General features: G+C 35.2%; 2 protein-coding genes across 2 annotated transcripts in view; one reads left to right on the top strand and one right to left on the bottom strand.

Moving 5' to 3' along the window:
• Nucleotides 1-2957: 2957 nt before the first annotated feature.
• TSPAN19 (tetraspanin 19) lies at nt 2958-13826 on the bottom strand. The gene is made up of 9 exons (XM_065741344.1): nt 13803-13826; nt 12648-12740; nt 12464-12536; nt 10859-10989; nt 9407-9481; nt 7477-7587; nt 5206-5349; nt 3951-4034; nt 2958-3034 (listed from the first exon to the last, which is right to left on the bottom strand). Exons 1-9 carry the CDS (start codon nt 13824-13826, stop codon nt 2963-2965), a joined length of 807 nt encoding a protein of 268 aa, XP_065597416.1. The 3' UTR covers nt 2958-2962.
• A 1537-nt stretch (nt 13827-15363) lies between these two features.
• Nucleotides 15364-26280, top strand: part of LRRIQ1 (leucine rich repeats and IQ motif containing 1) — a 100770-nt gene continuing 89853 nt past the window's right edge. The window contains exons 1-9 of the mRNA XM_065743217.1: nt 15364-15509; nt 16282-16393; nt 17674-17768; nt 19234-19336; nt 20055-20284; nt 22099-22173; nt 22352-23551; nt 23663-23815; nt 25710-25860. Of these exons, the coding sequence (XP_065599289.1) occupies nt 15381-15509; nt 16282-16393; nt 17674-17768; nt 19234-19336; nt 20055-20284; nt 22099-22173; nt 22352-23551; nt 23663-23815; nt 25710-25860 (2248 nt within the window). The 5' untranslated portion in view covers nt 15364-15380. The remainder of the gene's footprint in view (nt 15510-16281; nt 16394-17673; nt 17769-19233; nt 19337-20054; nt 20285-22098; nt 22174-22351; nt 23552-23662; nt 23816-25709; nt 25861-26280) is intronic.

Raw genomic sequence — 26280 nt, 5'->3', positions numbered from 1 at the left:
TTATCTTTTCCAGAAATATTTAGGGAGCCTGATTTCAATTACACGATTTCAATGCACCTGCTTCATTGATACTGGGCATCTAGCTTGTAACTCTGCTTCTATAAAAATTCAAGTTTAAACCAAGCAATAGCATCAATCAAAGTCTCTCTAAGACCCTCAGAGAATTCCAGAAAAATTAGTTACCTTTTGTCTATGACTATGACTAACACTGTGACTAAATTTGATAGTGACTGGCAGTGATTCCAGTCCCATGTACTGTATAGTCTTCTAACACTATAGTGAAGCATCCATCATCCAGGTTGGAAAAAACAAGTTTTCAGTTTTGTTCTCTTCCAGAGGCAGAGCCCACAGATCTCAAGACAGCATCCTAGTCCTGAGGTCACGAGGTGCTGTGAGTGAAAGCAGACTGTGCTGAACCTGTCACTGAGGCTGAAACTTTGTTCATTCAGGCACACAATGCAGCGGGGTGGACACAGAAAGTAAGAGGCAGACTCAGTTTTACATACAGACAACTTTATGTACGGATGGGCAGAACTAAAATTTGAAGGCCTGAAATATCGATCTATTTCATTTTTGACTCGCATCAGCCAATAACTAAATTGACAATACTGCACCAATAATGATCTAAGGACTGCTCTCTACTGGTCTGCTGCTGTTTTTTTTTTGTTTGTTTGTTTTTTTGGACAAGGATTATTTTTAGACCAGGGAAGGCTTTGAATTAGTTTCCAACAAAGCTGTGTGTGTATAAGTGCCAAAGCTCAGGCAGAACACAAAGACAACAGGGACAGTCTCTTTAGCAGCAGGGTGCTTTTAAGCCACATGAAAGACTGTAACCACAGTCTGTGGTTAATCCTTTTCTTCTGTCTAATCCCTTTCTTTACTCAATTGTATTTGGAATTTGTGCAGTTATTATTTCCCTCTGCACCCCCGGATGATACATTTCTCTAGGGACATCTCCTAATTTTGATCGTACAACTTCTAAATTAGCTGAACAGCACTCACTCATTACCTTTCTGAACTTTAATACGCTGATGGCTGCAGCGAGTTTGCTGTGGCACAAACCTTTGAAGCCCATTGCCTCTGAACACCCTTTTCTCTCCAAGTGTAGTGTTATGTGGCTCAAATCTTCTGACTTAATATGGCATACATATAAGGTATGTACATCATGGCTTTCTATGAATCTGGTGTTTACTTTTCTGTCTTGTATAATACTTTCACTCTGTGTCCTCTAGTGTCTACCTATCAGCACTGCACATATTAGCAGATTAAACAAATGTCTCCATTCTCTTTTATCTCAAAAAAATTTATAAAACCCTTTTTAAACTATAGATTTTATTTTCTGTTCTTTCCAACACTTTTTAGTAAATGATGTATTAAGAATGATGTTTCTATAATTATTTCTGTTATCACCAGCAGTGTGTATGGCAGTCTGGCCAGTCTTTTCTATAATTTTCATACATATGTCTATTATCTATTTACCTATATGCTTGACTTCAGCAGCATTTTATGGTGAATGTTTATGAGAAGTCTTGATATGTATTGCTTGTATTTTCTTAAATACTAAAACACATTCTCCTCTCACTTGGGCATGCCAAGTTGTCACTGAGGTCAATAGGAGCTGCTTCTATTCATGCTTAATATTTAAATTAGGACAACAGCTACAGAATCTGGATTGTAGCCTATGGTGGAAACACACTACGAGATCACATGAGATTATGGTTAATAATGACCATATGCAGTAGAAATGCTAAGTCATGGCCTGATGACATTGAGCACCTGATGGGAAGGGAGGGCCACCCCAGGGGAGCTCAGGTGCATGCAATGTACCTGAGTAACCAGAAGGTGTGGAGGCAGGATCACCGTTTGCTCTCTGACTGAATTACACCAGTAATATCATTAAAATCTCTCAATACATCACAGGCTCTAAGGAAACAGGCTGCTGCCGTTCTTAAGCAAACAAATCAGAGTGGAATGACAGACTAAGAAACTGTCATTACATCTTTGCTTGTGGTAAGAAAAAAAAAGATACAGGTTTGGAATTCAGATACTGTTCCAAATTTGCTTTACTTCTTTCAATTTACTCTCTTAAGTTCTCTAAATAAGGAATTTGTTCTATAGCACACACTTGGCACAGATATTTTTTTTTAGACAAATTTAATAAAACTTACCAAATCTATAAAATGGATTACTAAAAATGGAAGTTTTGGTGAACAATAGTTAACCATGATTCTACCTACATTTGCAATACAGTGCTTCCATTAGTTTTTCTGAAGATATTCCATGTCACGTCGCTGCTGTAAAGTTAAGTAAGTTTCAGAGTTTCAAGCTTACTCCACCTAAACAACTGAAGTCATTTGATTAAATTCATTTTAAGAGCCATTCAACAAGAAGATGCTTACTACAACACTTGTTGGAGAAGAACTTACAAGGATCAGTAAAGTTTTCAGAGATTAAATTGCTAAGGAGCCAAGGTCAAAATAGAGTTAAAAAGGTTAGAAAAAAACAATAAGGGCTTAAAAGGAGTATCAGCAGGACTTAATATGTTTGTTGACTAAATCTGATAATATTTTCTTTCTGTTTTGAAATGCTGTATATTATACAGTAGTACTTATAACACTGAACAAACTTCTGGAGATTCAGAAAACAAATACACAGTCTTTATGGAACCATATAGCATATTAACTATTTAAATATTAACTATATTAACCATATAGTAAAAGGTGTAGTACTTAACACTTTAAAACACACAGTTTTGCAGCATACTGCTGTATCTGTAACTATGATCAAAAACCAAACACATTAAAGCCCAAATGTTAATATTCTGGTGATTACAGGACATACAGTGCAATGGGAAATCTTAGTGGAAATAATTTCTACTACATTTTAATGTATTTATATTTTTTTTACTGTCACAAGAATGGAACAAAACTTCTTGCACAACAGCAACGCCCAGAGGAATTCATCATTCATTTGGCCAAATATTATTCTTTCTGATGTTCATACATAACTTCACGGTTAATGTGATCACAAATACCTGAGAAAGGAGAAAGGATAAGCTAAAAACAGCACAGAAAGCATTGATATTTGCTCATGACTGAGTCAATCTGACTTCTGATATATGAATGACAATGTAAGAGGACATAAAGGAGAATGATTGGGAAATCTTCCTGAAGACACAAGCTGCTCAAGCACAGACTTGCTCCGTGACCTCAAGCAAGTCACTTAGGTCCACACTGTAAAGGAATCTATTTCAAGTGACAATAACTTAAGAGTTTCAATGCCCTGTGAATCTTGGTGTTGTCCTTTAGAATCAGCATTAAGTTCTTCCCTACCTGACAAGAAAGTGCCGTAAGTTACAGTACACTGAAATAATGAGATATTCATGTCCTGTGCTAATGAGGGCTATGTAGTCCATAGTGTTTTTACTATCTACTTTTGAGGGATAGTACTACATACAGAATAGATGAAGTAGGTATAATTTTTAATTCTTTTAGTAAGAATAAACTAATCCCATTTTCAGTTCCATGATTTAGATACTACCAAAACTTCCTTCTGCCTGCTTGATAGTATAGAGCCTTCAAGGTGTCACTGTCACTATTCTTTTACCCCCCTAGATTTTCTCATAGATAAATGGGGAGAGGGTTTTTGCATTAACAAAATGCGGAACAAGACAGGAACCATTACATTTTTGTAATGGTTTCCTGCCCTTATAGATCAGGTCAAATGTTTCCTTCAACAAACTTTGGACACCAACATCTGTGATGATGCTTGAATTCAAGGACGGCAGTTGATAAACAGGGATAGATTTTATTTCTAATGAAAATTGATGGAAAGCTCTATAAATTTTCTGAGAGCGTGCCAAAACCAAATGGCACTAAAATGATTTTCATCCCCAGCAGAATGTCAAAAGTTTTTGTATTTTTTTTTTTTTTACTTAAAACTGCTCTTACCTGTGTAATTAGCAGACTGATACTCATTCCATTTAAGATCAAAACATTATTTTCAAACCACGTATCTAAATGTTCTTCACAGCCCTAAACAAGTACAGAAGAGCATATTTTGAGAAAAATCATTCTGACTATTTAGTTCACATTGCATATTTACAACATGTTGTTAGAATATATGCAATACAACTTTCTGCATTTTAAGATGGGATATTTACTCACCAGAAATCAATAGAATAGTGACGTGTACTGCACATCTAATTGATCTCAATGATATTTTTGTATGGAAATGTACCAGACTCTGTAACTTAATCAAAATGATACTTTTTTATTTTATTTTATTTTTAATCACTTCACCAGTAAAGGAAAGAATATTTTCAAGTTTTCAGTGATTCTCACACATTATGCATCCTGCTGCGTATTTTTCAGATTGCAGTCTATGCTTATTATATTGCTGATTTTAAGAATTGGTTAGCTATTATATAGATTAAAATAGCTATAAATATAATAAAAATATAAATAAATGCTTCCTATACTTCAAAGTGATCCTTTAATGACTAGGAACAGATTAAAATTCCAAACTGAAGAAGAGAGAATACCAGATGTCATTTGACAACATCATGTCAATTTCCAGTCTTCAATCACCCACTGAATTATTATTTATCTACACTAGGAAGTTCTCTTAACACTGGATAGTTTTTAGAAGAAAATACAATGTATCTTTTCTTTTATCAGCTGATGAGTTGGTTGCTTTCTATTAAGATACGCAGATGCTAACACAAAATGGCCTTGAGCAACACATCTCTCATTCCAATACCTTGCTCTTATTCTGTACAGAAGATGTTTTGGAAATGAATAACTCAAACAAGTGAAGTAATTGCTGTCATTCTATAAGTAAGGAATAGTAATTATAAGTTACTATATACTTTTCATATACCGACACTTCCCATTATCATTTCTGATTTGCACAGCATTGAATGCCAGGATGTTTACCACATTATAAATCATAAATAAATATCCCTGTGATGATGATTCTCTGAAATTTGCACCCTCGTTTTCTTCAAGCATCTGCCTACATGACTGACACCTAAAGAGCAAAATACAAGGCTTCAGGGTGACAAGTGACAAACAAATGATTATTATTAATATTTTCATATTTGCAAGACAAGACTTGATGGAAAACATGCTTTGAATATTCTTTTCCAAAAGTCCATTTAGTAGCAGAAGTTAAATCTTACAAGTTATTTCTTTAATTTCTTACCATACTATAAGTTGAATTCCTTGAGATATCACAAAACCATTTCTTCAGATTAGATTTTGTGCATGAACATGGGATCTGAGTATTGCTTTCTTTGTTTTTATTCTTTTCCCACTGCGTGACATTGTATCTTCCACAGCATTCCATCTAAAATAAAAGTGCTATAATTTGTAACTCCAATGCTTAAAAAGCCTGCCTCTCAGGGGAATTTTAACTCAACCAACATCAGTGATTTGATTTAGACAATTAAATTAGATAGTTTCCCCCTACATTCTTAGAAAAGAGGAGTCTCTGCAGAGGATTTACAGGGATGTGCACTGGATATTTGGAGGCTCAAAAACGTTTTCTTTATAGTTTCAGAAGGAGCATTCTTTCAGGTTCTGAAATGATTCTAGAATACTGCAAATAGAAAACTTTAATATTCAGAGTATTTTTAACAATTAACTTTAACCTTTGCAACCACTGCAATTTGTAATGCTAATGACTAATTCAGCATAGAAATTGTGTGTAAGCAGTAAGTACAGTAAGGATGCACTCAGTGTGAATTTCAACAAACACGAATGCTTTTCCCTCAAAAACACAGTAAACACAGCCATATTTTATAAAGCATACTAAAAAATTCACAAACAAACACTCCTTTACTCCAACCTAGGAACTTAGAAAAGGACAGATTTTGCAAAGCTTTTCATTATTCCTTTGCAAGTTCTAGAGTCATATTTGCAAAACTTCTTTTTGTTAGCAAGAGATCTTCAGACCATCTCCCTGTTTCAACGTGTGTTTTCATGGAATTGATCTTTCCATTTAGGAAATTCCAGAAATTTTTCCTTCTTGATCAGGATGAAATTTCAGAAATATCTATACTTTCACTGTTGATTTTGTTGGCTTGTTTGTTGTGGAATTGTCATATTTTGTCTTAGAGATTGATAAACAAAAACATCTAATTTTAGAATTGTCAAGAGGTAGTCCAGAATGTTGCTTTTAAATGTTGAAAAATTATACAACTTTGCAAAAAATGTTATTTTTCTGTAAAAAGACTCACCTTCATGAACCATACAAGTTCAACTGAAACAAATCACCAGCTTTAACCAACTTTAAACTTAGCACTTTACCAAGAATACGTTAATTCTAGTTCTTCTCCAATACTACTCAAACTTATTATTATTAATTTGTCATGGTAGACACTAAACACATTGTAACAAGCAGAAAGCATGTAACCTAAGATTACGGCAAAAGTAAAATTCATCTTGGCAGATTTTACATCATTTTATCTGGCTAAGACCCCAGCAGCAAAATATGAAAAGGATTCTGATATCTGTCACGATTTAAACATGCCTACTTACTGGATATTGACTAATGTAGGTAGCTTTGATGAAATCTGTGAGCCCAAAATCATCCAATTTCAACTAAGTTGAAACATAATCCAGAGAACAGTCTAGCAACACCACTGACATAAAGAGGTCACCACTAGAGAAATCATGAGCTCTATTTTCAAAGAACAGATTTTAAATACACATTATAGATGCATTTACAATCTTGAGTCTTGGCATATATGCTTTGTGAGTTATCTGGAGTCATAAATTGTGTTCAACAATTGTCAAGAACTGTTTAACTCACCTGTATAGGAATTTGTATTACAGGATTCTCTACTCATCTATATAAATATATTAAGTCTTATCAAACTGTAAAGTCATAGCGTTTGTAACTCAAAGCTCATGGCTCAGTCAGAAAGTTTGGTAACAACTTCCAAAATAACTGATCTCATATAAATTCTCTGAAGGACTTCTCCAAAAAGGAAACAAATTACATATTTCCAGACCACAAAAAAATGATTATGCTTAACAATTAAATTAATTTGAGGCTTTAAGCATTATTTCTGAGAAAGGCTCACAGCAGTATTTATTCAGATGCCTTCTCAGTAGGAGCTGTGATTTGACCTGATAGCCTTGCTGCTTGCCAATTGTTCATGTTAGCATTCAGACACGCAGACCAAGCATCTTATTGATATCACACACTGTTGAAAATATTAGAGAACACCTATTTTTCTTCAGCTGCAGTAAACTTCAGTAAAAGGAACAGCATCCATTCCTAAATAGATCAACAAGTGTGCCAAATAGCTAATCTCAACCATGACCCTGTAAATTAAGGAATCCGTGCACACACACACCTGCACCTTACTAGATACTAGTAGCAGATCCTAAAAAGGTAATCCTTTATTAAAGGAGTTGTTTTGTTCTTAATTAAATTCTAATTTGTGACATTTTGTATTTTCCTTACATTCTGTTGCACAGCATTCAGAATATTCCACACAGGTTCCTTCTCAGCCAGGCTCTTATTCCCATATTCAGAAATAACTTCATCGATTCTGTTGTTCCACTGATGGTAGACCTGTCAATAAATGTTTATAGCACTTTGTACACGCATATAGATAGTAGCATGAATCGATCGTATAGTCCTTGATCTTTTACTGATATTCAGACTAGGACAAGAGTCACGTGCAAGAAATTTGCTAAGTACGTTTGCTAAGTACGATCTAAACCACACCATAGCTACTGGAGTCACAGTGAAGCTAAAAGCTGAAGGGGAAGATAAATGAAGTGGTCAAAGTACAAACGTAGTGTAGGCAGGCAGAAGTTGCTTAGCTCAGCTGATGTCAGAAGACCCAGGGAACATTGTTCAGATGCTCCTTAGCTTTCCCGAAATAGAAAATCCTGCCTGTTATTCTTGTTAGTAAGCACAGCACCTTTCAATAATAACAATAAACAAACAAAAACCAACCAATGTGTTGCAAACATGTATAAACACCATACTCTTTGACTAGGATATGTATTACTTTGGGCTAGAGTTGTCAGCAGCTCATGTTGAACCTATAGCAGGGATCTTTGCACAACTTGTTAAAATATACCTTCAACAGTAATTGAAGAAGACAAACTGATCACAGAGTATAGCATGGAGTACATACATATGAGAACTCCTAGCCCCACTGAAAGTTTTGATTAAAAAACAAAGCAAAACTAAACAACAACAACAAAAAGGCTTCTCCAACTCATTTCAGTTGCTATAGCTGTTCAAATAACAAAGTTTAAAAGCTTGCACAGTGAATAACAAATTACTATAATTTACTATACTTCAGCAGCACTTTAATTAAGGTTGAGATCAAGTGAAATTACAAGTTAAATTTAACTGCAGTTTTTCAACCAATTGTTCTAGAACAAATAATCAGCTCCAGAATGCATCATTCCTGACAGTTCAAATATTGCAATATATAGAGCCACAATATGGAACAGAGAGTACTTTGTCATTATAAATGAACGTTTATTGAATAAATCTTGATGACAGAAATTGACTTTGATGGAGTAAAACTAATTTATTTGTGCTGTGCTGAGCAGCAGCAGGTTTTGAAGAACCTTATAATATTTACGAGGCAAGTGTTGTGGGAGTTTTCTCAAACCACAGATTTTGTAATTGCAGAATAGGGAAGAAGCAGGATCTTTATGAATTTTGTACAGATTACCTTGCACACTGTAGTTTGTGGAGTGCTCAAGCTATTGAAATTGATATTTGTAGATAAATAAATGACCAAATAAAGTTTTAAGGCAGTATAGTTACTAGCGGTAACAACTATATTTGTTCTTATTATTACTCCTTGTTTTTAAAAGCAAGGATATACCATGTAATTGATCTCTATTTGGATATAAAATACAGGCTCAAATAATAAAACTGGTAATTTACTTTATTTACACTTAAAGTATACTTTAAGTGCCATGATATGAATGACTCCTACTACTAATGGCACAGTAAACTGCTGTTATTACCTATAAAAAAAGACTGTCATCTACTGTGTTCTATGTCTGCTGAAGTTCAGGAAAAAAGGGACTTCTTAGGACATCTTTCAAAATAATAAATCAAATATAATAAAAATAAGCTGTCCCTGCATCACTGTTGATTCTAAATGCCTGAACAGGAAGAGTATGTTTTGCTGAAATTCAGAAGACAAATTGTAAATTTCTCTTAAGAATCCTTTAACCACGCTGAAGTTTTACAATTCAAATTCTCCGTTGTGCTTGGTCAATGTATGGAATACTCCAAACAAATAGTCCAAACAAATAGTGATAAATCATGCAGTTTATTTTGGACATTTTTTAATTAATTGCAAGAAAGTATTTTGTAACTAACAGCAGTTCCATGTAATAATTTATGTACTTACCACTTCTTTCTTCAGAAATACCAGCACTGATATGGCAATCTGGGTGAAAAACACCAGGACTTGAAAACACACATACTGAAAGAAAGTTCAGATTATGAATAAACATAATATTGAATAAGCAAGTGTCTCAGCTTCAGCTGGGACGGAACTGTTTTCTTCAGTATCAGATATGATGCTGTGTTTTGGTTCTAGGAGAAAAACAACGTTGATAACACATTTGTTCATAAGTTCATAAGTTCATAAGTTCATAAGGTTGAAAAGGACCTATAAGATCATCTAGTCCAACCATCCTCCTATCACTATCTCTACCCAACTACTAAATTAAGTCCTTTAGCACCTCATCTAGACGCTTCTTGAACAGCGCTAGGGATGGTGCCTCAACCACCTCTCTAGGCAGGCCATTCCAGTGCCTGACCACTCTTTCAGAAAAGAAATGCTTGTATGTGTTTAATGTTTATAGTTGCTGCTAAGCAGTGTTGTGCAGAGGCAAGGCCTCTCTCAGTGAAGGGCCCAGGGAGCTGGGAAGGAATAGAATTAGGACAGCTGACTTGAACTTGCAAGGATATTCTGCACCATATGACATCATGCAGGAGTTCTTTTTCTTTTTCATTAATGTTCTCCCCCATCCCACTGGGAAGGGAGGAATGAGCAAACAACTCTTTGATGCTTAGTCACCTGCCAAGTTAAGCCAGAACGCCAAACAATATAATATACTATTCCAGAACCTCCAATATAACTCTTTGTGACTATTATTTATATTTTTTTCTAATAAAAGTAAGAAATATTCTTTTCCTGGAAGCCCTAAGAAAATGATGTCATAGTCACTTTTAGAATTAGAGAGCATTGTGACTAAGAATTAGGCTTCAAGCAAAGCACAACTCATTGTTCAGGGCTAATGAGAAAGCCACAGCTTTCAGGGAAGTACAAAATAAAAGCTGACTGCAAGCAGCTGTGCTCCACAGAGGAAAACTCTTGTTTCATTATTTCCTCTTTCAGTTCTTACTGTGAGACCTGAAAGTCTCACACTTAGGTAGAAACTCTTCTGACTAAAAGATGCACAAAAAAAGAAAACAAACATAGTTCATTCATATTTTTCATTTGCACTGAGACAAAGTTTTCATCCACACTGCCTAATTTTCAGACAACTTCATGAAAACTAGAAATTAGACATTTCTTTATCATTGTTTAATAAGCTGTCAAACAAACACTGAATAAGAAGGGTAATAGCCAGAATGAAGAAGAAAGAAGCATCCTGGACTCCTCACATCACTGCTTATTGATACATTTATATGGAAATCTTCAGTTTTGTTCAGATTACATTAGAGCCAGGACTTTATCTAACAAGATCCTCCTCTTAGCCTGCTATTAAAAACACATCAAGACAGGATCACACTGGTTTCACCCACATTTTTTAATAGTTTAACAGAAAGTTGGAGTCTGATTTGCACTTACTGTAACTATTAGGTATCTGATTTCCTTAAAATTTCCAAGGAATCCCACGGCTGATGTAAAAATAGTAAGAGATCCAACTCCAAGTAACATAAAAGAAACACATGCCACTAGCTGGTTTTCACCTGAAGAAACTGGAATACAATGTGTTACTTCTTTTCAAGTCAAAAGATGTATTTAATAAATTCAGATGATTGCAACATATGAGATATGAACAGAAGATACTTAGCTAAACAATGTGAACAATTGTTTGATCATCAAAAATTAGTAGTGCATGTGCAAATCACATGTGGACATGAATATAGTTCTTCCAAACACAAATTCAATGCTGTCCACCCTCTTTGTGATTGACAACTTTCCTCATTCCCCTTTAATAGGACTGAATAGCTGGGCTGAGGTCAATGGGATGAGGTTCAATAAGACCAAGTGCCGGGTCCTGCACTTTGGCCACAATAACCCCATGCAATGCTATAGGCTTGGGGCAGAATGGCTTGAAGAATGTAGAGAGGAAAAGGACCTGGGGGTGTTGGTTGATGCTCGGCTCAACATGAGCTGGCAGTGTGCCCAGGTGGCCAAGAAGGCCAACAGCATCCTGGCTTGTATTAGAAATAGTGTAGCCAGCAGGAGCAGGGAGGTGATCATCCCCCTGAACTCAGCTCTGGTACGGCCACACCTCGAGTACTGTGTTCAATTTTGGGCCTCAAAATTGCACTCTACCACTTCCTGAAGGGGGGTTGTGGTGAGGAGGGCGTGGGCCTCTTCTCCCTGATAAATAATGACAGGACGAGAGGGAATGGCCACAAGTTGCGCCGGGGAAGATTTAGATTAGATTTGAGGAAACACTTTTTCTCTGAGAGAGTGTTCAGGCACTGGAATGGCCTGCCTAGGGAGGTGGTTGGGGCATCATCCCTAGCGTTGTTCAAGAAGCGTTTAGATGAGGTGCTAAGGGATTTGATTTAGCAGTTCAGTGGGTAGGGATGGTGATAGGAGGATGGGTGGACTAGATGATCTTGTAGGTCCTTTCCAACCTAATGTACCTATGAATCTATGAATCTATGAATAATCATTTTTGCATAGAGAAAGAATCTAACAGGAAGTTGTCATTACTTCCATCTCAAATGCTCATCTCAGCAGTTTCTTACTGGGTGGGTGAACTGGTGCTCCTCAGTAAAGCTGAGAAAAACAATTCCCTAAGAGCATAGCTGTTGTCCGTGACTTGAACAAAGCACAAGTGCCAACTGATATTTATTCCACCCAAATACCCACTTAAATGACCTATAATCATGCTAAACATGGGCCAAATGTGTTCTGATAAATTATTTTTAAAAATATCAATAGACCTAGTTTATATTCCAATAATTATTCTATAGGCCATTCACCAAGTTAAATAAATAAATTGTATAAATTTATAATCATAAATAAATTGTAGATGTACTGATATATGCTATATTTTCTCCTCTTTTGATAATCATATAAACATACCCAAAAGAAAAAATAACCTAAGTATTTCAACTCAACACTGCCACCTTGTGAAAAAAAAGTAACTGCTTTCCTTCATTTACCTTATGATCATTGCAAGAAAACAAGGGAAAATCCATTTATACTCACATAACACACTGAATAAATTGTTTCTGTCACATAAAAGCCACAGACCAAACGTCAGAAGCATAACACCCAGTGCCTGGAAAAGAAAACAAGGACTATTGTTTTAACTTAAACTATTTTAAATAATTAATTTTATGTTGATAAAAAGGAAAGAAAAAAGAAGAAAACTTTTTTTTTTTTTTTTTACCAAGAAAATTCCATTGAAGACAGTTAAGGTTATTTTCCATGTTAATAATTTATCTCTTATTTTCATTCTTCTGTTTTCTGTTTTGAATTGCAGCTGAAAATATAATAACATATTCAGTCCATACAAAACAGAGATATCTAAACAAATCAATAATTAGGTGATTTATTTCTTTCAGACACTGTTTTATAAATTTAGACAGTCACCTGATGTTAAACAGAAGTTGGAATCAGCAGCAGATGCAACAAGGAGTGTGGTTTAATTTGCCTCTAACATTATAGTTTACACATTTATATGTATGTACACACTTCAACATATTTTTTTCCTTAACTACTGAAAGGTATTTGGAGGCACAATATATGTAGGAATACTTATATTGCAGAGATGGCAAGAATTACATAGTCTGTCATACATTTTCCATACACTGCTAAAAACTTAATTTATGAATTTTTAATGATGCTAGCTGAAATGAAGGAGAATCATAGCAAAAAAAAACCCACAAGCTCCCACCATTTACAAAACTTGATTCCAATTTTTCTTTTTTAAAAACAGTATATACAGACCGATGATTTCAGTGAGATTCAGTGCACAGTTCTAACAAAACCATGAGAGCTGTTAAATGGTGCAAACAAGTCTCATGTCCTAAATCCAGAGCATGCATTTTCACTTTTTAAATTAATCTCCCAGTCATCCCCACTTAGTTCTTATCTTCTGGACTTTTTGTTTTTGCAGAATGTAACAGGATGTGAAGTTTTTAACTCATATCAAAGAAAACTAAACCAAGAGATGCACTCTGTCAAGAACAGTATATGGGCTCTCAGTAAAAGGACAAGCCTAGATGCTAACCATGGCAACTCCCCTTGAACAGATGTGGTGTGCATTAGGACCGGGGAACCAACTGTGTTGCTCTACCAATTAGATTAGTATGTTACAACACTTGCAAACATAGACCCAATCTTAATAAGCACTGATGTTTTTAATATGCTTTAACATATTTCAGCAGGTAAGTCCCTTAGCACTGTAAAGTATCTAATACAGGGCTTCATTTTTATGTAATCAGCATTACTAATTATCGTTATTAGATATCCTATGAGTCTATCAAGATTCTTGCAATGAGTGAAACTCATACATCTGCCCTCCCCACTGGTTCCCCTTCACCTCTACTGTATCTTCTGTAAACATACTCCAGCATTCCAGTCTGTCTGGATCGATGATATAAGCTGAAAAGAGTCCAAGAGCAGGGTTAGAAGATGACTTCTGCAACAGCAGCCTACTGCAACTATTCCATACCTTTCCCTTGTAAGACAAGGCAGACAAGCACTCACACATATATAGACTCATGCATATAGCCAGCATATGCATACTCTTTAGAAAGTATTTTCCAATCCAAAGGGATGTGTTCAAAAGGAATTGTATGTGGTTCTCTTTTGTCAGAATTACTACAGATTAATTACATCCTCTATTATTTGTAAAATAGATGAAAACGTTATGTAAATGAAAACATCATGTAAACTTCAAAATTCTTATCAGACAAATTAATGTTTCTGCAGTTTCCCTGAAGAAGATCCACTACTTTTAAGAGAAATTAAATTTCATCAGAATTTTCAAAGTTGGAATTATTGATTTGGTACGCTGTTTCATTTAAAAGAAAAAAAAATAACAACTTTAAATGGTTTCAGATTTCACTTCAAGCCCCATTCTGCTGTAATAATAGAACGGTTTGGGTTAGAAGTGACCCCTAAGATCATCTAGTTCCAACCCCCCTGCTTTAAACAGGAACACCTCCCTCCAAACCAACTTGCTCAAATAATTATGTGGGTTGCAATGCTTTATTTTGAAGCATTTTAACAGTGATTTGATTTCTCTTAAAGCACTTATCTGGAAAATACTGTCTTTACAAAACCATGTTCATTTTACATTTAAAGGCTACAAGAAAACATTTAGCAGCTGAATACTTCTGTCTTACCTGAAAGACTACAATCTTACGATGATATGTTTTTTTCCTTATGTGCATCTTAGCTGCATGTTTACACTTCTGTTGACCACCACTTACTTCCTGGTTACAGAAGGTATGCGGACAAAAACAGCAAAGCTGTTTGACAAATGCAGGACACTGTGTCTTGTGATTCCTTCACCATGACAGTATATTTTGCATTAAAAAATGAGAGCCAAGCCTGCATCCAGCTCAGTGCTTGAGCATATTTCCTTAACACAACCATAGAGTGACGTTTACCAGTTGCGTGATTGTGCGAAGATTGTGATTGTGCAAAGATTATGATTGTGGATTACAAATGGACACGTTTTTACAGTGTTAAGATCTGAGTTTCTTACTGATTGGTAACATCCAGCCTGACTCCACCTGCCAGCTCTCTCGCTGTCCTGCTATACGTATCCCGGCGCTCAGCACTCCTAGCCAAGCTAAACACTTCCACACCTTAAACCTACACCATCTGCACTCTCCGTGGGCCTAACTGCTTAACTGAGTGAGGCGGACCATTTCCATTCTAGGACAGGCCACTTCCTCACGCAGCGCCCTTCCAATGGGCGCCACCCGCAGCCCCGGCCTGGCCCTTCCGCCCGCCCGCCGCCTGAGCGTCCCGTTGCCGCGGTGACGCGCTCGCGGCCGAGGCACTCTTTCCGTTCCCGCTGAGGGAGTGCCAGACAGCGGCTGGAAAGCGATTAGTGACGGCTAATATTTTCTTTGTGCAGCTTTGAAACGACGCTGTGGAAGGTAGAATGTCAGCAGATATTGAAAGAATTGAAATAGAAATAGAAAATGAATTAAGTAGAATCAGCGTTTCTTCCTTTGAAGCAGATGAACCTGACGCAGAGGTATCAGAGGGATCTGTGAGTGACACTGAGTCGGTAAGTGTTCAGATGGCTCACACTGCTTTTGCTTCTGCATAGAAGTTGTACAGGATCTATAGGATGTTTGAGTAGATGACCTGATATCTATAGGATATCAGTGTAGTTGGTCATATGCGACCATTAACCATATATATTTGATACAGATAATGGCAGATCAAGGCATCACTGTTGTTTATGCTCTTGCATCTTAAAATACCAACAATAAACAATTGCACATCTAGGGAAGGCAGTCCTATTTTCCCAAATCTTTGAGAAGATGATATTTTGAGTAGAAAGTGTCTGCATGGTGGAGAAACATCAAATACGTATATACATACTTTAAACGTTTATATCATCAAATTTAAAATTAACTTTGCTTCTGAAAGAGTTGTAACATCATTATGGAAAAGATTCTATGCATCGTAGGTGTTAGTTAATTTTTGTCTCAACTCAATTTCTTTGTCTGTGACAGTTATAAAGGAAATGCTGATTGAAACATTTTTGAAGTTTTCAGAAGATAAACTACTGAAATGTATTCCAATTAGAATTTAATGAAAGTTTAAGAAATGAGAATTATTAATTGTTCAGTGGATGATATGAGAGTGGGAAGAGTGAGAATTCCCATCACCAAAACTCTGAACAATTTTGATAGCAATTGCTACTAAATTTCCATTGGTGCTTTATAGGTGAATCCTAATTGAGTCTGTATTCTCGCATATTAAGTATTTACCTCCAGCTGTAGCAGTGTGATGAAAATGTAGAATTTATGTGAAATGCCCTATTTTTCTAGATTTCAGATGATCTGCCAGAATCAGTTCTGTCCTATTTAAGTTTTATAAAGAGCAGAAATCAAGATACTGAAAAGGTTATACTGCAAGACTTAGAAGATGAAGAACCTACAGGTAAGCAGGGATCACAGCATATTTATGCAGCTCATATTTCAACTAACAATGAATAAACCAATGCAAACTTTTAAGCACAGCAAGCAGTAAAACCTATTGCATCAGCTTCTGAAAGCATATTGAGTCAAGAGTAAAATTATATAATGCTGTCTTCTCAGATTAACTTTTGTATATGAATTGATTTTTTTTTTCCTAAAAGTTCTTCTCATGCTAAACTATGGAACAAAGCAAGTTACAGAATCATTTTCTGAAACAGAACCTAGGCCAGATTCTTCATGAGAATATGAGATGAAGTCCCTATAAGCTAACGTGCAGATACAGTTGAGCCCTTTAGGATGTTTAAAGTCTATGGATGTCATGGTTTTGTGGTTTTTGTTGTGTTGTTGATATTCCACATCATGGCATCATGTGGTGTACTGGGAGTTAATGCTCCAGCTGCATTCTGGGTATTCCTGTCCGAGACTCGAACCTGGGCTGTGGCAGTGAGAACACTGGCTCCTAACCACTAGCCCAAGAGCATTAGCTCTTTAACTCCCAAAACACCACATGATGCCATGATGTGGAATATCAACAACACAACAAAAACCACAAAACCATGACAATGGAGTTGTCCTAGCTAGCAGTAAATGAAATGGCCTTGCCATTGGAACTTGCCTTTGTGTACCAATTGTGTGCCTGAAGCCAGGCTCATAGTTTTTATGTTACATCTGGAATTCTCTGTTCCATTTTAGTTATTCACAGTGTCTTAGTATTCATGCTCATTTCATGTAGTGTTTTGGGAACAAAAATTCTATATTGTCTTTATATTTTGCTATTAGGAGAAGGTTTCTTTAATTATTTCCATCCTTATTGTAATAGGCAGTCATTCTTCTTGATTATTTTTGTAGTTCTCTGTCAGCATTTGACCTGTTTCTTACAAGTTCTACAATATTTATTTATGCCACACATATTTGACTATTTTATGCTGTGGAATTCTTTCACAAATGCAGTTTGGTCTCCCTGGGCAATAGTAGCATAAATTGCATGTGTTCCAGTTACATGTATTGCTACTTTTAATTTAGAAGAATGACTCCCATATATGTTTGAGAATAGTTTTGGTTGTTGTTATTTTTGTTTTGCTGGGTTTTTTTTTTAATTATTTTTGGAGAAAAAAATTAAAGGAAAAAAATACTGTATTTTTTTGTAACGTAAAAAATACACTGGGTAGTATAGAGCAGAACTGGGTACTGCTAGGGGATTTTCTCTCTGTGTACTAAACCATATATTTTTTTCTTCTTTAGATAATATTCATGAAGTAGTTCCTTGCTGTGCTTCAGATAACTTGGCAGAATTGACTTCTGAGTATAATGAAGATTCAGAACAATTTAAAAAAAGGGTATTCACTATTTAAACAATATATACAGTGAATAAAATTCTATTTAGTATAGTAAATAGCTTGTTTAGATAGCTTCCTGGTGAGACATATAGATATATTCAGTTTTATTTCTGTTAGACTATCTGTATGTTATTAATTTGCATTTCTAATGCTGTTCTTTAGAAATGGGACTCAACTGCAATACACTACAAGTTAAAATTTGGAATCAATTTTCTTTATCAGTTCTTGAGATGTTGAGCACAACAATTAACAATATTAAACAAAACTGAATAATCATTTCTTATTTATTTCCAGAATCATATCCCAATAGTATTGTAAAATTTCTGACACTTCTTTCTAACCTTACTCTTTTTATGATTAGAAAGATGCATGACTGTTAATGCCTGGGGCTCTCAATGACAAATCAAAAGTTATGAACTTCAGTTCTTCTATATTTTAATGAGATTTGAGAGAAAAATATGCTAAAGATTTTATAAAAACACAAACCCGTATTGAATGTCATCACTTTTTGTTCACCTGTTTTTTATGGGTGAGCACTTCCTCAAACATGAATTTTTATTCTCTGAAGACCATTGTTTAAAGTAGCAAAATTACTTTCTGTGAATTTATTTGTTTTACATAACTTAATCTGTATCTCAAGCACGTGCTGATCAGGTAGTAAATAAGCAGGAATAGATTACTTCTAGACACTAAAAAAATGAATGAAATACAGTATAGCACTATTTTTCAAATAGACTACTTAAAAATGTACAAGCAGCTAGTTATTTGGCTATCTCCATAACAGTTTAGATGCATAAGTATAGTGCTTCCACAGAAAGTAGAACAAAAACAACCCCCATAAACAAAGAGTTTATTTTTCCAGGTTAAAAATACAGAATACTCTTAAATAAATAAAAAACACACTAATACTGCTTTTTTAAGGAGAAATACAGAAATATTTATTATTCTAGAAAATATCTTTTGTCTGACCCATTTATATTATTCAGTGTTCTAAGGATAGCAGACAGCAGTGAATTTCATACACTTCACAGAATCATGGGATTTTAGGGGTTAGAAGGGACCTCTATTAAGGACAAAGTCCAGTAATGCCCCTTCCTCATCAGCTTCTCCACCTCCTGCATCAGAAAGTTATCTTCAACACATTGCAGGAACTGTCTGGAGCATGCAGTGCCTGGCCATGTTGCTTACCCAACAAATATCTGAATAATTGAAGTCCCCATAAAAACCAGTGCCTGTAATCATGAGGCTACTTCCAGCTCCTTGTAGAAGGCCTCATCAACTTCCTTCTCCTGATCAGGTGGCCTGTAATACACTCCCACAGCGGTGTCCCTCACACTAGCCTGCCCCTTAATTCTCACCCACTGTTATAAGATGGAAAATATTATGCTTCTTCTGGGAGATACTTATAATGTTCTGCTTTTAAATTTTATTTCTTGCTTCTTAATGACAATCTAAACTCTATTAGGTACTATTTGAAATGGAAAATGAAAACTTAAAAGCTGCTACAACACCTACTTGTAATAATCAGTCCAGCGGTGAAATAGTCACTAATGACCTCTTTCTTACAGGTAAGGAAATGTATTATTCATTTGCTTGTGTTGGTCTTCAGCATTATGTTACTACTTCCTACTTTTCTATTTTCATAAGTATAGTACATTTAGTGAAATATTATACAATACAATACGCAATAGCCTTCATGGACTACTTGTGGTTTATCTAATTTGGGGATCACAGAATTATCATTGTCTTCAGTGTCTTGATAGAAATTTTATTTCAGAAAATATTACTCTAGAATGATTTAAATAATTATGAGAATTAAAAAACAAAAAAACAAGTATAAGCCAGATTGGAATCACTAAAATGCTTGTTCTTTAGCCACAGTTTGCTTTATTTTTTGTGGTCACAATGGTTGAAATGCTTCCATTTGCCTTAACCTTTGCATGTTTTTAAGTGGAATGCATCAAATATGAAACCCCTGCAAACAGCCAGAGAAGGCATTTATCTTAAACACAAAGTATAATCCTGGCACATACATTGCCATGGCTGTGGCAGCATCAGAGGTTTCACTAATAAGTGTTCATAGTAGTTCATATGGTAAAGTATAAACCATTCAAAGAAGGCACTCATTGCAGCTCTGATTTCCTTGGGGATATATATTGCTGGCTATATCACCATAGGATCCTTCAAGTTGTATTTGCTTGTCAGTGCATTATGACCATTTAATGTCCACCAAAGCCTATTATTAAATTAAATAAAAGGTTTGCTTGATTGATTACAAATTTGTAGCTGATGATGAAATGAACATAAGCCTTACTTATAATGAAGTAGAAGAAAAATGTAGACAAGAATTTGAGCAGTGGGAAAAAAGACAAAATGAGATTGAAGATGACAAGAGGAGAAAGTGGAAAGCTGAGAGAGAAGCACAGGAAAAACAGAATGAAGAAGAACATGCCAGAAGGGTGCAGCATCTGGAGAAATTTGAGGCTGAAAGGATGGAGTTAGAGCTTCTGCACAAGGTGATTAATGATACTTAAACAAATGTTGTTGCAACCTAGATTAATTGAATTCAGGGTCTAATGTGAAAAAAGAGAGTGCTATCTCAGACTGTATGATCATCTTTTACCTACTCTTTCTGATACTAAATGGAGTGATAAGACATATTTAAGTACTATCTGTTGAGATATTTGTTTTACTGCCTTGATTGACAGTGAGTTGATTTACTATGTTAAATGGTAAGTATTTCTTTTAACATTGCCTGTAAAGTCTTCTTACAGTATGATACTAGCCAAAGTACTGGAAATGAGAGTTGTATTAAATTACTCACAGAAAAAAAGCAGCCACTGTGTATTAACAGAAAGTACTTTGGTCCATTCACTCCAAATCCACATTTAGATATAAAATCATAGGTAAAATAATCTGAACAAAAATCGTTCATAAATGCTTTGTTTTCCCCTGGATAGAAATTAGAATACTACTTTTCCTTGTCGGTGCCTGGGAGGCTGAGTCAGGATTCATTTACTGAGTTTCATCATGATGGAATATGGCTCCAGACTTTGACTGGTTGCACTATTAGAGAATCTGGTCAGGTTTTGGCACTGTGTATTGTCCATACCAACGGATAAAATTTGGTAATTCTCCACAAGAGAGAATGAAGAAATGAAATCTTATCCTCAGACATTACATTTGTGAGGCCAAAATTGCTTCCTACTTAGCCAAAATATTTCTGTATTAGGAGATATGTTAACACTTCATATTCAGATAACTGATTTGTGAATAGCTGTGAATCTTTGTTGCAGCAATGTAGTTCAAGTCACCAAAATTAAGGAAGGGCTTGGTGAGTGGAAAGACTGTTGACCTCTACAAGTCAATGAAGTGTCTGAGATAGCTCTGTTTTCAGCAGGCCACAGAGTTGCTTTTTCTCTCTCTCTTTTTTTTTTTTTTTTTAATATATTTCATGAATAATTTTTGGATGGAGAATGGCTTTCTTTCTCTAGATAAGGTGGATTTTAACATGCTTGTCTTGGGACAGTTTGGAAGCTCCATGGCTAGAACACTTTACAGGGGTGAAAGATGTAGTCTAACCTTCTCCATTAGAGAAGACTTGAGACATCCAGTCTGTTTTATGAGCAACATAAAGAAGTGCTGGCTTGTTTATACTGGTTCTTTCATGTACTGTTGTATATTTAATTTGGCTGATGCTGATTTATCTTGGTTTTACCAAGAGTCAGGTAGTTATGGATCAGCCTCTGGTTTTTAGGTAGTTACTCTCCATTAATTGTCGATCAGATTGAATTCCAGTCACAAACTTTCCATTTTTCTTCATCTGAGAAACAATGTCAATGAAAAACTTCCCTTCTGCTTCACTGAACAAAATTTCTGTTTGAAAGATTGTAGGATTATCAGTTACGTAACAGCACAAAGTTGATATTCATTGTACTTTCAGAACTTTCATTTCTGTTATCTTGCTGCTATAATGCAAATCTTCTTTGAATAGTGTCTTCATAAGCATAGCTTTCATTTTCAGTAGTATAGAATTTGAAGTAGTACAGTAGTGCAGAGGAGAGTGGCAGTTGTTTAGACCAAATACTGAGGTGGTAACACTCTGAAGGTATGCATCATTCAGTACTTGACCAAATCTGAATTATTAATCTGAATGCCTAGTTGTTGATTTTGTTTATTTAGAATTTACTCACACAGCTGAGTTTCTCATTTGAATTGAAGCATTCATTCACCAAAAAGGGTAAATATAAATTAAAGGTGGAGGAGTTTGAGAGGTTATTTTGTAAAATACATTTTGTACAATATTCATTTAATTTGATTTATTGTGCAGAAACAACAGACTGTGATGGAAGATGAATTACAGAGAGAAATGAAAGCTTGGAGAGACGAGATGATGCAACGCGAGGTAAAGTTGTACAATGAGCCTTTCTCAAAAGACTGTGAGGTTACTTTTTTATTAGAGAATACACATTGTTCTGTAACAGTTAATCCACCAATTGCTGTCTATTAATAGTAAACTTGTGCCAACACCTGTACTATTTTAAAAGTTAGTAAACTCTATCTTAATTGTTATTTTGGCCTAGGAATTAATCAAGAAGTTGCAGCTGCGAATGGAACAGGAGAAAAGGGCGTTTGAAGAGCAGAAAGAAAAAGAAAGCAAACACCTGGCAGAACAATGGAATACAGCAGCTGTGAAAATCCAAGCTAGATTTAGAGCATACTTAGTCCGTACGAAGTATGCTCCTATCTTAAAACAATGGAAAGATGAAATAAAAAAGAAAAAGAAAATACAAGAAGAAATTGAGAGAGAATTGAAAGAAAGAGAGGAAAAAATGAGGAGGCAAATGGAGGAAAAGAAGCAAAATGAAGAAGAGAAGAAGAGACAAGTAGAGCTAGAAAGACAGAAATATTTGGAAAAGGAATGGAGACAAAAGGAATATGAGAAAGAAAGCTTTAGACTTGAAAGAGAAAAAGAGCTGCAAATAAGAGAACAGAGAAAATTAAGAGAAAAAATAGCAAAAGCTATGATCACTGAAAATGAAGAAAATAAAAAAGAAAATATAAAAGAGGATAAATTGAAAGAAACTGTGAATGTAATAAGAGACGAGAAAAAGGAACTACGTAAGCAAGTAGAAGAACAAAAAGAAGAGCAGATTAAAACGATGAGTAAAACAAATAGTGGTATGATTTCAACAGAAAGAAAGTTGACACCAACACTGAATGTGCTAATCTCTGAGAAAGAGGACTCTTCTCAAATGAATATATATGAGAACATATATATTAATTTAGTAACATGTACAGAAGAAAATTACTCACAAAGTAAAGAAATTGATAAAGCTTCAGGTATCCATGCTTTGTTGAATGAATCTGTTGATTTTGGAGCAAATCACATGGTAGAAAATAAGTCAAATGATACATGCATCAGTCAATCAAATGTCCAGTCAAATGCTACTAATACAGATGACCAAGATCAGTTTTCTCAGTCTGAAACAATAAAGAAAACCTTATTTCTAATGGGAGATGCTAATGAGGAAGTCATAAAAAATTGGGACACATTTCAAGAGGTATCTGAGTGTTCTAGTAGATTAATTCTTCCCAGTGACATTGAGAAAAAGAGAACAGAATGGATGAGCACATGTAAATCTTGGTCTAAAATATATGAAGAAAACCAAAGGAAGATACCAAATACTAAAAAACGATCAAGGAAAACTTCAGTTAGCAGGATGCCTCCATTAAATATACACAAGATAATTCATAGTGGTCCTTGCAGTACTCTGCAGCAGGTAAAATGTAATTTCGTCTCTCTATTCAGAGAAAAGCAGAATGTGATGTTGTATAAGGAAAGTTCAGCATATCAGTAATTAATCTCGTTTATCATGTTATTTATCATGTAGGTCACAACTCTTACACTTGAAGATTTGCCAGCTTGTAGCCTCTCAACACTGTCAGAGTGTTCAAATCTGCAAGTTTTGACTGTGAGACGCTGTGGACTAGTTGCACTGGAAGGGCTAAGTAGCTGCAAAGACCTGAAGTATATCAATGCAGAGGTACTAAGCATATTTGATTCTTTATCATAACTGGGTGAAAGCTGCCAGCATTGCTGTTCAGGTGGTTCTGCAGTTGCATACAAATGAATATAGAATCATAGAAACATAGAGTCATCTGGATTGCAAAAGGCTTTGGAGAGAGTCAGAGCTTGTGGTTTGCTCCTACTGCCACCCTGAACATGTAGATTTTAGTGCTTTGAAAGCATGAGAATATCAATAAACATAGTTACGGAAGTAGATTTGCACTGTACATAGCAATTTGCATTGTACTAAGACAGTATCCTGCAAATGAATCAAACTATGCTAAGAAAAGTGATAGTGTCAGTCTAGTATTATTTACTAGTACATATAGTAATAAGTATTGCTATGACTTGATTGATAAGATATTCATTACCTCACTCTGTCTGAGGCCATGAATGGATGGGTTAGCAGGTTAGGCAGGAGTACGTCCTCTGAAATGCAAACCTTGAATATTAGTGAAAATTACTCATGTAAATGCTCAAGGAACTATATGGCATGTTACACTAGAGACATAATCTCTGGGTACATGTTACTGCATCCAACAAGACCGTCTAAATTAAAATTTCATTGACTATGCAAACATTTTGCTGTATGGTGCATCTCAGTTCCGGAATTTAATTTACATGAAACAACTCCTTAATTTTTTTTCATGTTTTTTAACAATCCTCATTCATAAGGAAGTTTCTGTGCCATCATTGTTCGCAGTAGACTTGTGAGTAAGCAACACCTGTTCTTTACAATATTTCTTTCTTTACTTATCTATTTATTATCTATTCAGCATGTAATTTCTGTGAATCATTAATTTTGGTACCTCAGTCTACGAAAGCACAGTAGTAATATGAGAACATAATATACATGTCTAAGCTGCTAGTCTTTCTAAGACTGGTATTTATAAGCAAAAAGTGCTAGATCAAATAATATCTGGTAAAGAATGGTTTTTTTTTTTCATTTTTTAATTTCAAAATTTTATACTTAATATGTATGATTGTCTCAGTGGGATACATCACACTAATTTGATGAAGGGGGAGACTCCTAGAAGATTCACTTTTATATATACTTTACTCATCCCTTAATAATACACATTAACAATAATAATACTTTGGCTTTGCTGTCTAGTTTGGCTGTTGTCTTCCATTCAGCCTTAAGGAAGAAACAGCCTCTTTTGTGAGGAATCAGTGTTATGGTTTCCAAAAGAAGCGTTTGTGCATGTAGCACCTAAATCTTGGCAGGAATAAAAATTTGTTTGTTGCAAAGGCAAGGAATTTATTTTTTGTTTTGTTTTGTTTTCGTGACTATCTGCTGGTAGAAAAGCGAGGGCAGCAAATAGTGAAGTGAAAATCAGAGAGAGTATTATTAAAACAGCCTGAGGAGAGGAGAGGAATGTTAAAAGAGGAAGAACTTTTGGAGAAAGAGCATTAGCTAAGAACAGTTTTAAAGTTAGTAAGCAAAAGACCTCTAAATGCAGATTTTCATTTCTAGCAAATACGATTTCATCAAAGTCAAAACCATCTTCATTAATGTCTAGTAAATATAATGTTTGCTATGGATTTTTCAGTTCAGTCTCCTAGGCTTTTAGAAGTCAGCAAAGTATATTTGGGGAAGACCACTGTCTCTTTAGATTCTCCTTGCTCTTTTTGTTTCAGCTTTTGGGTATTCTGAGCCAGAATGCAGTGTGAGATATATCTTTGCTCTTTTCCAACTTAACACCAAAAAGACAAGTTCTGATTCATTAACTTATTTCCCTAATGAAAAAAATAGATGCCCTTACTCCTAGCTAGAAATTTAAGGTAAACATAAGTGATGGTGATAACCTACTATATTTTTACGTTTAATTCTGCTGATTCACTGCAGATGCTATTTGCCTTTGTTACAGGAAAACAAAATTCAAATAATTGACTGTGAAAATCTGGAAAATCTCTGTATTCTGATTCTGAACAAGAACCACCTTTTATCAATTTGTGGCTTGGATGGTTGCGTAAATCTCCAGAATCTTGAACTTTCCTACAACAGAATCACTCGAATTGGTAAGAAAAGTAATGAAAAATTATTCCAGAATAACTTTTATATGCAAGGTTGTATTTCCCTTGGATTTGGGGCCAGCCCACAGCTAAGCCCAAGAAGAATGAAGAAATGGATTTAGAACATACTTGTATTTTAAATTGTAGTCAACTTCAGATTTATTAGTCGCATGGCTTAGATACATTAAGTATTTCTATGTATAAATAATTACCTGAGTGTGCTAACCACACTAACACTGGACCACAGCCTTTCGTCTAACATGCTGCCCATTCTTGTTCCAAACCACTGTTCCATATTTACTCTCTTGTTCTTCGTTGCTACTGATTTGCCCAAAGCTGGAAAGAACAGTTTTATGTTACAGTCATGCATCCCATTTAGGCACATCTAGTGTAACAACACCTGTTAAAACAAATTGCATCTGTAAA

The sequence above is a fragment of the Cyrtonyx montezumae genome, unplaced genomic scaffold (genome assembly GCF_038088225.1).
Source record: "Cyrtonyx montezumae isolate F1298 unplaced genomic scaffold, pur_monq_1.0 scaffold_3, whole genome shotgun sequence".
Lineage (NCBI taxonomy): Eukaryota > Metazoa > Chordata > Aves > Galliformes > Odontophoridae > Cyrtonyx > Cyrtonyx montezumae.
The sequence above is the reverse complement of the archived record's forward strand: the minus strand, read 5'-3'. Positions and strand labels throughout refer to the sequence as shown.

What these genes read in the sequence shown, in the direction of transcription:
- TSPAN19 (XM_065741344.1), bottom strand. Translation starts at nt 13,826, where the DNA reads ATGTTTACAGAAGATACAGTAGAG. An exon ending in TCTTCAATGGAATTTTCTTG is followed by an intron (nt 12,537 to 12,647) that starts GTAAAAAAAAAA and finishes TTTCTTTTCCAG; the next exon opens with GCACTGGGTGTTATGCTTCT. An exon ending in CAATTTATTCAGTGTGTTAT is followed by an intron (nt 10,990 to 12,463) that starts GTGAGTATAAAT and finishes ATTGTATTCCAG; the next exon opens with TTTCTTCAGGTGAAAACCAG.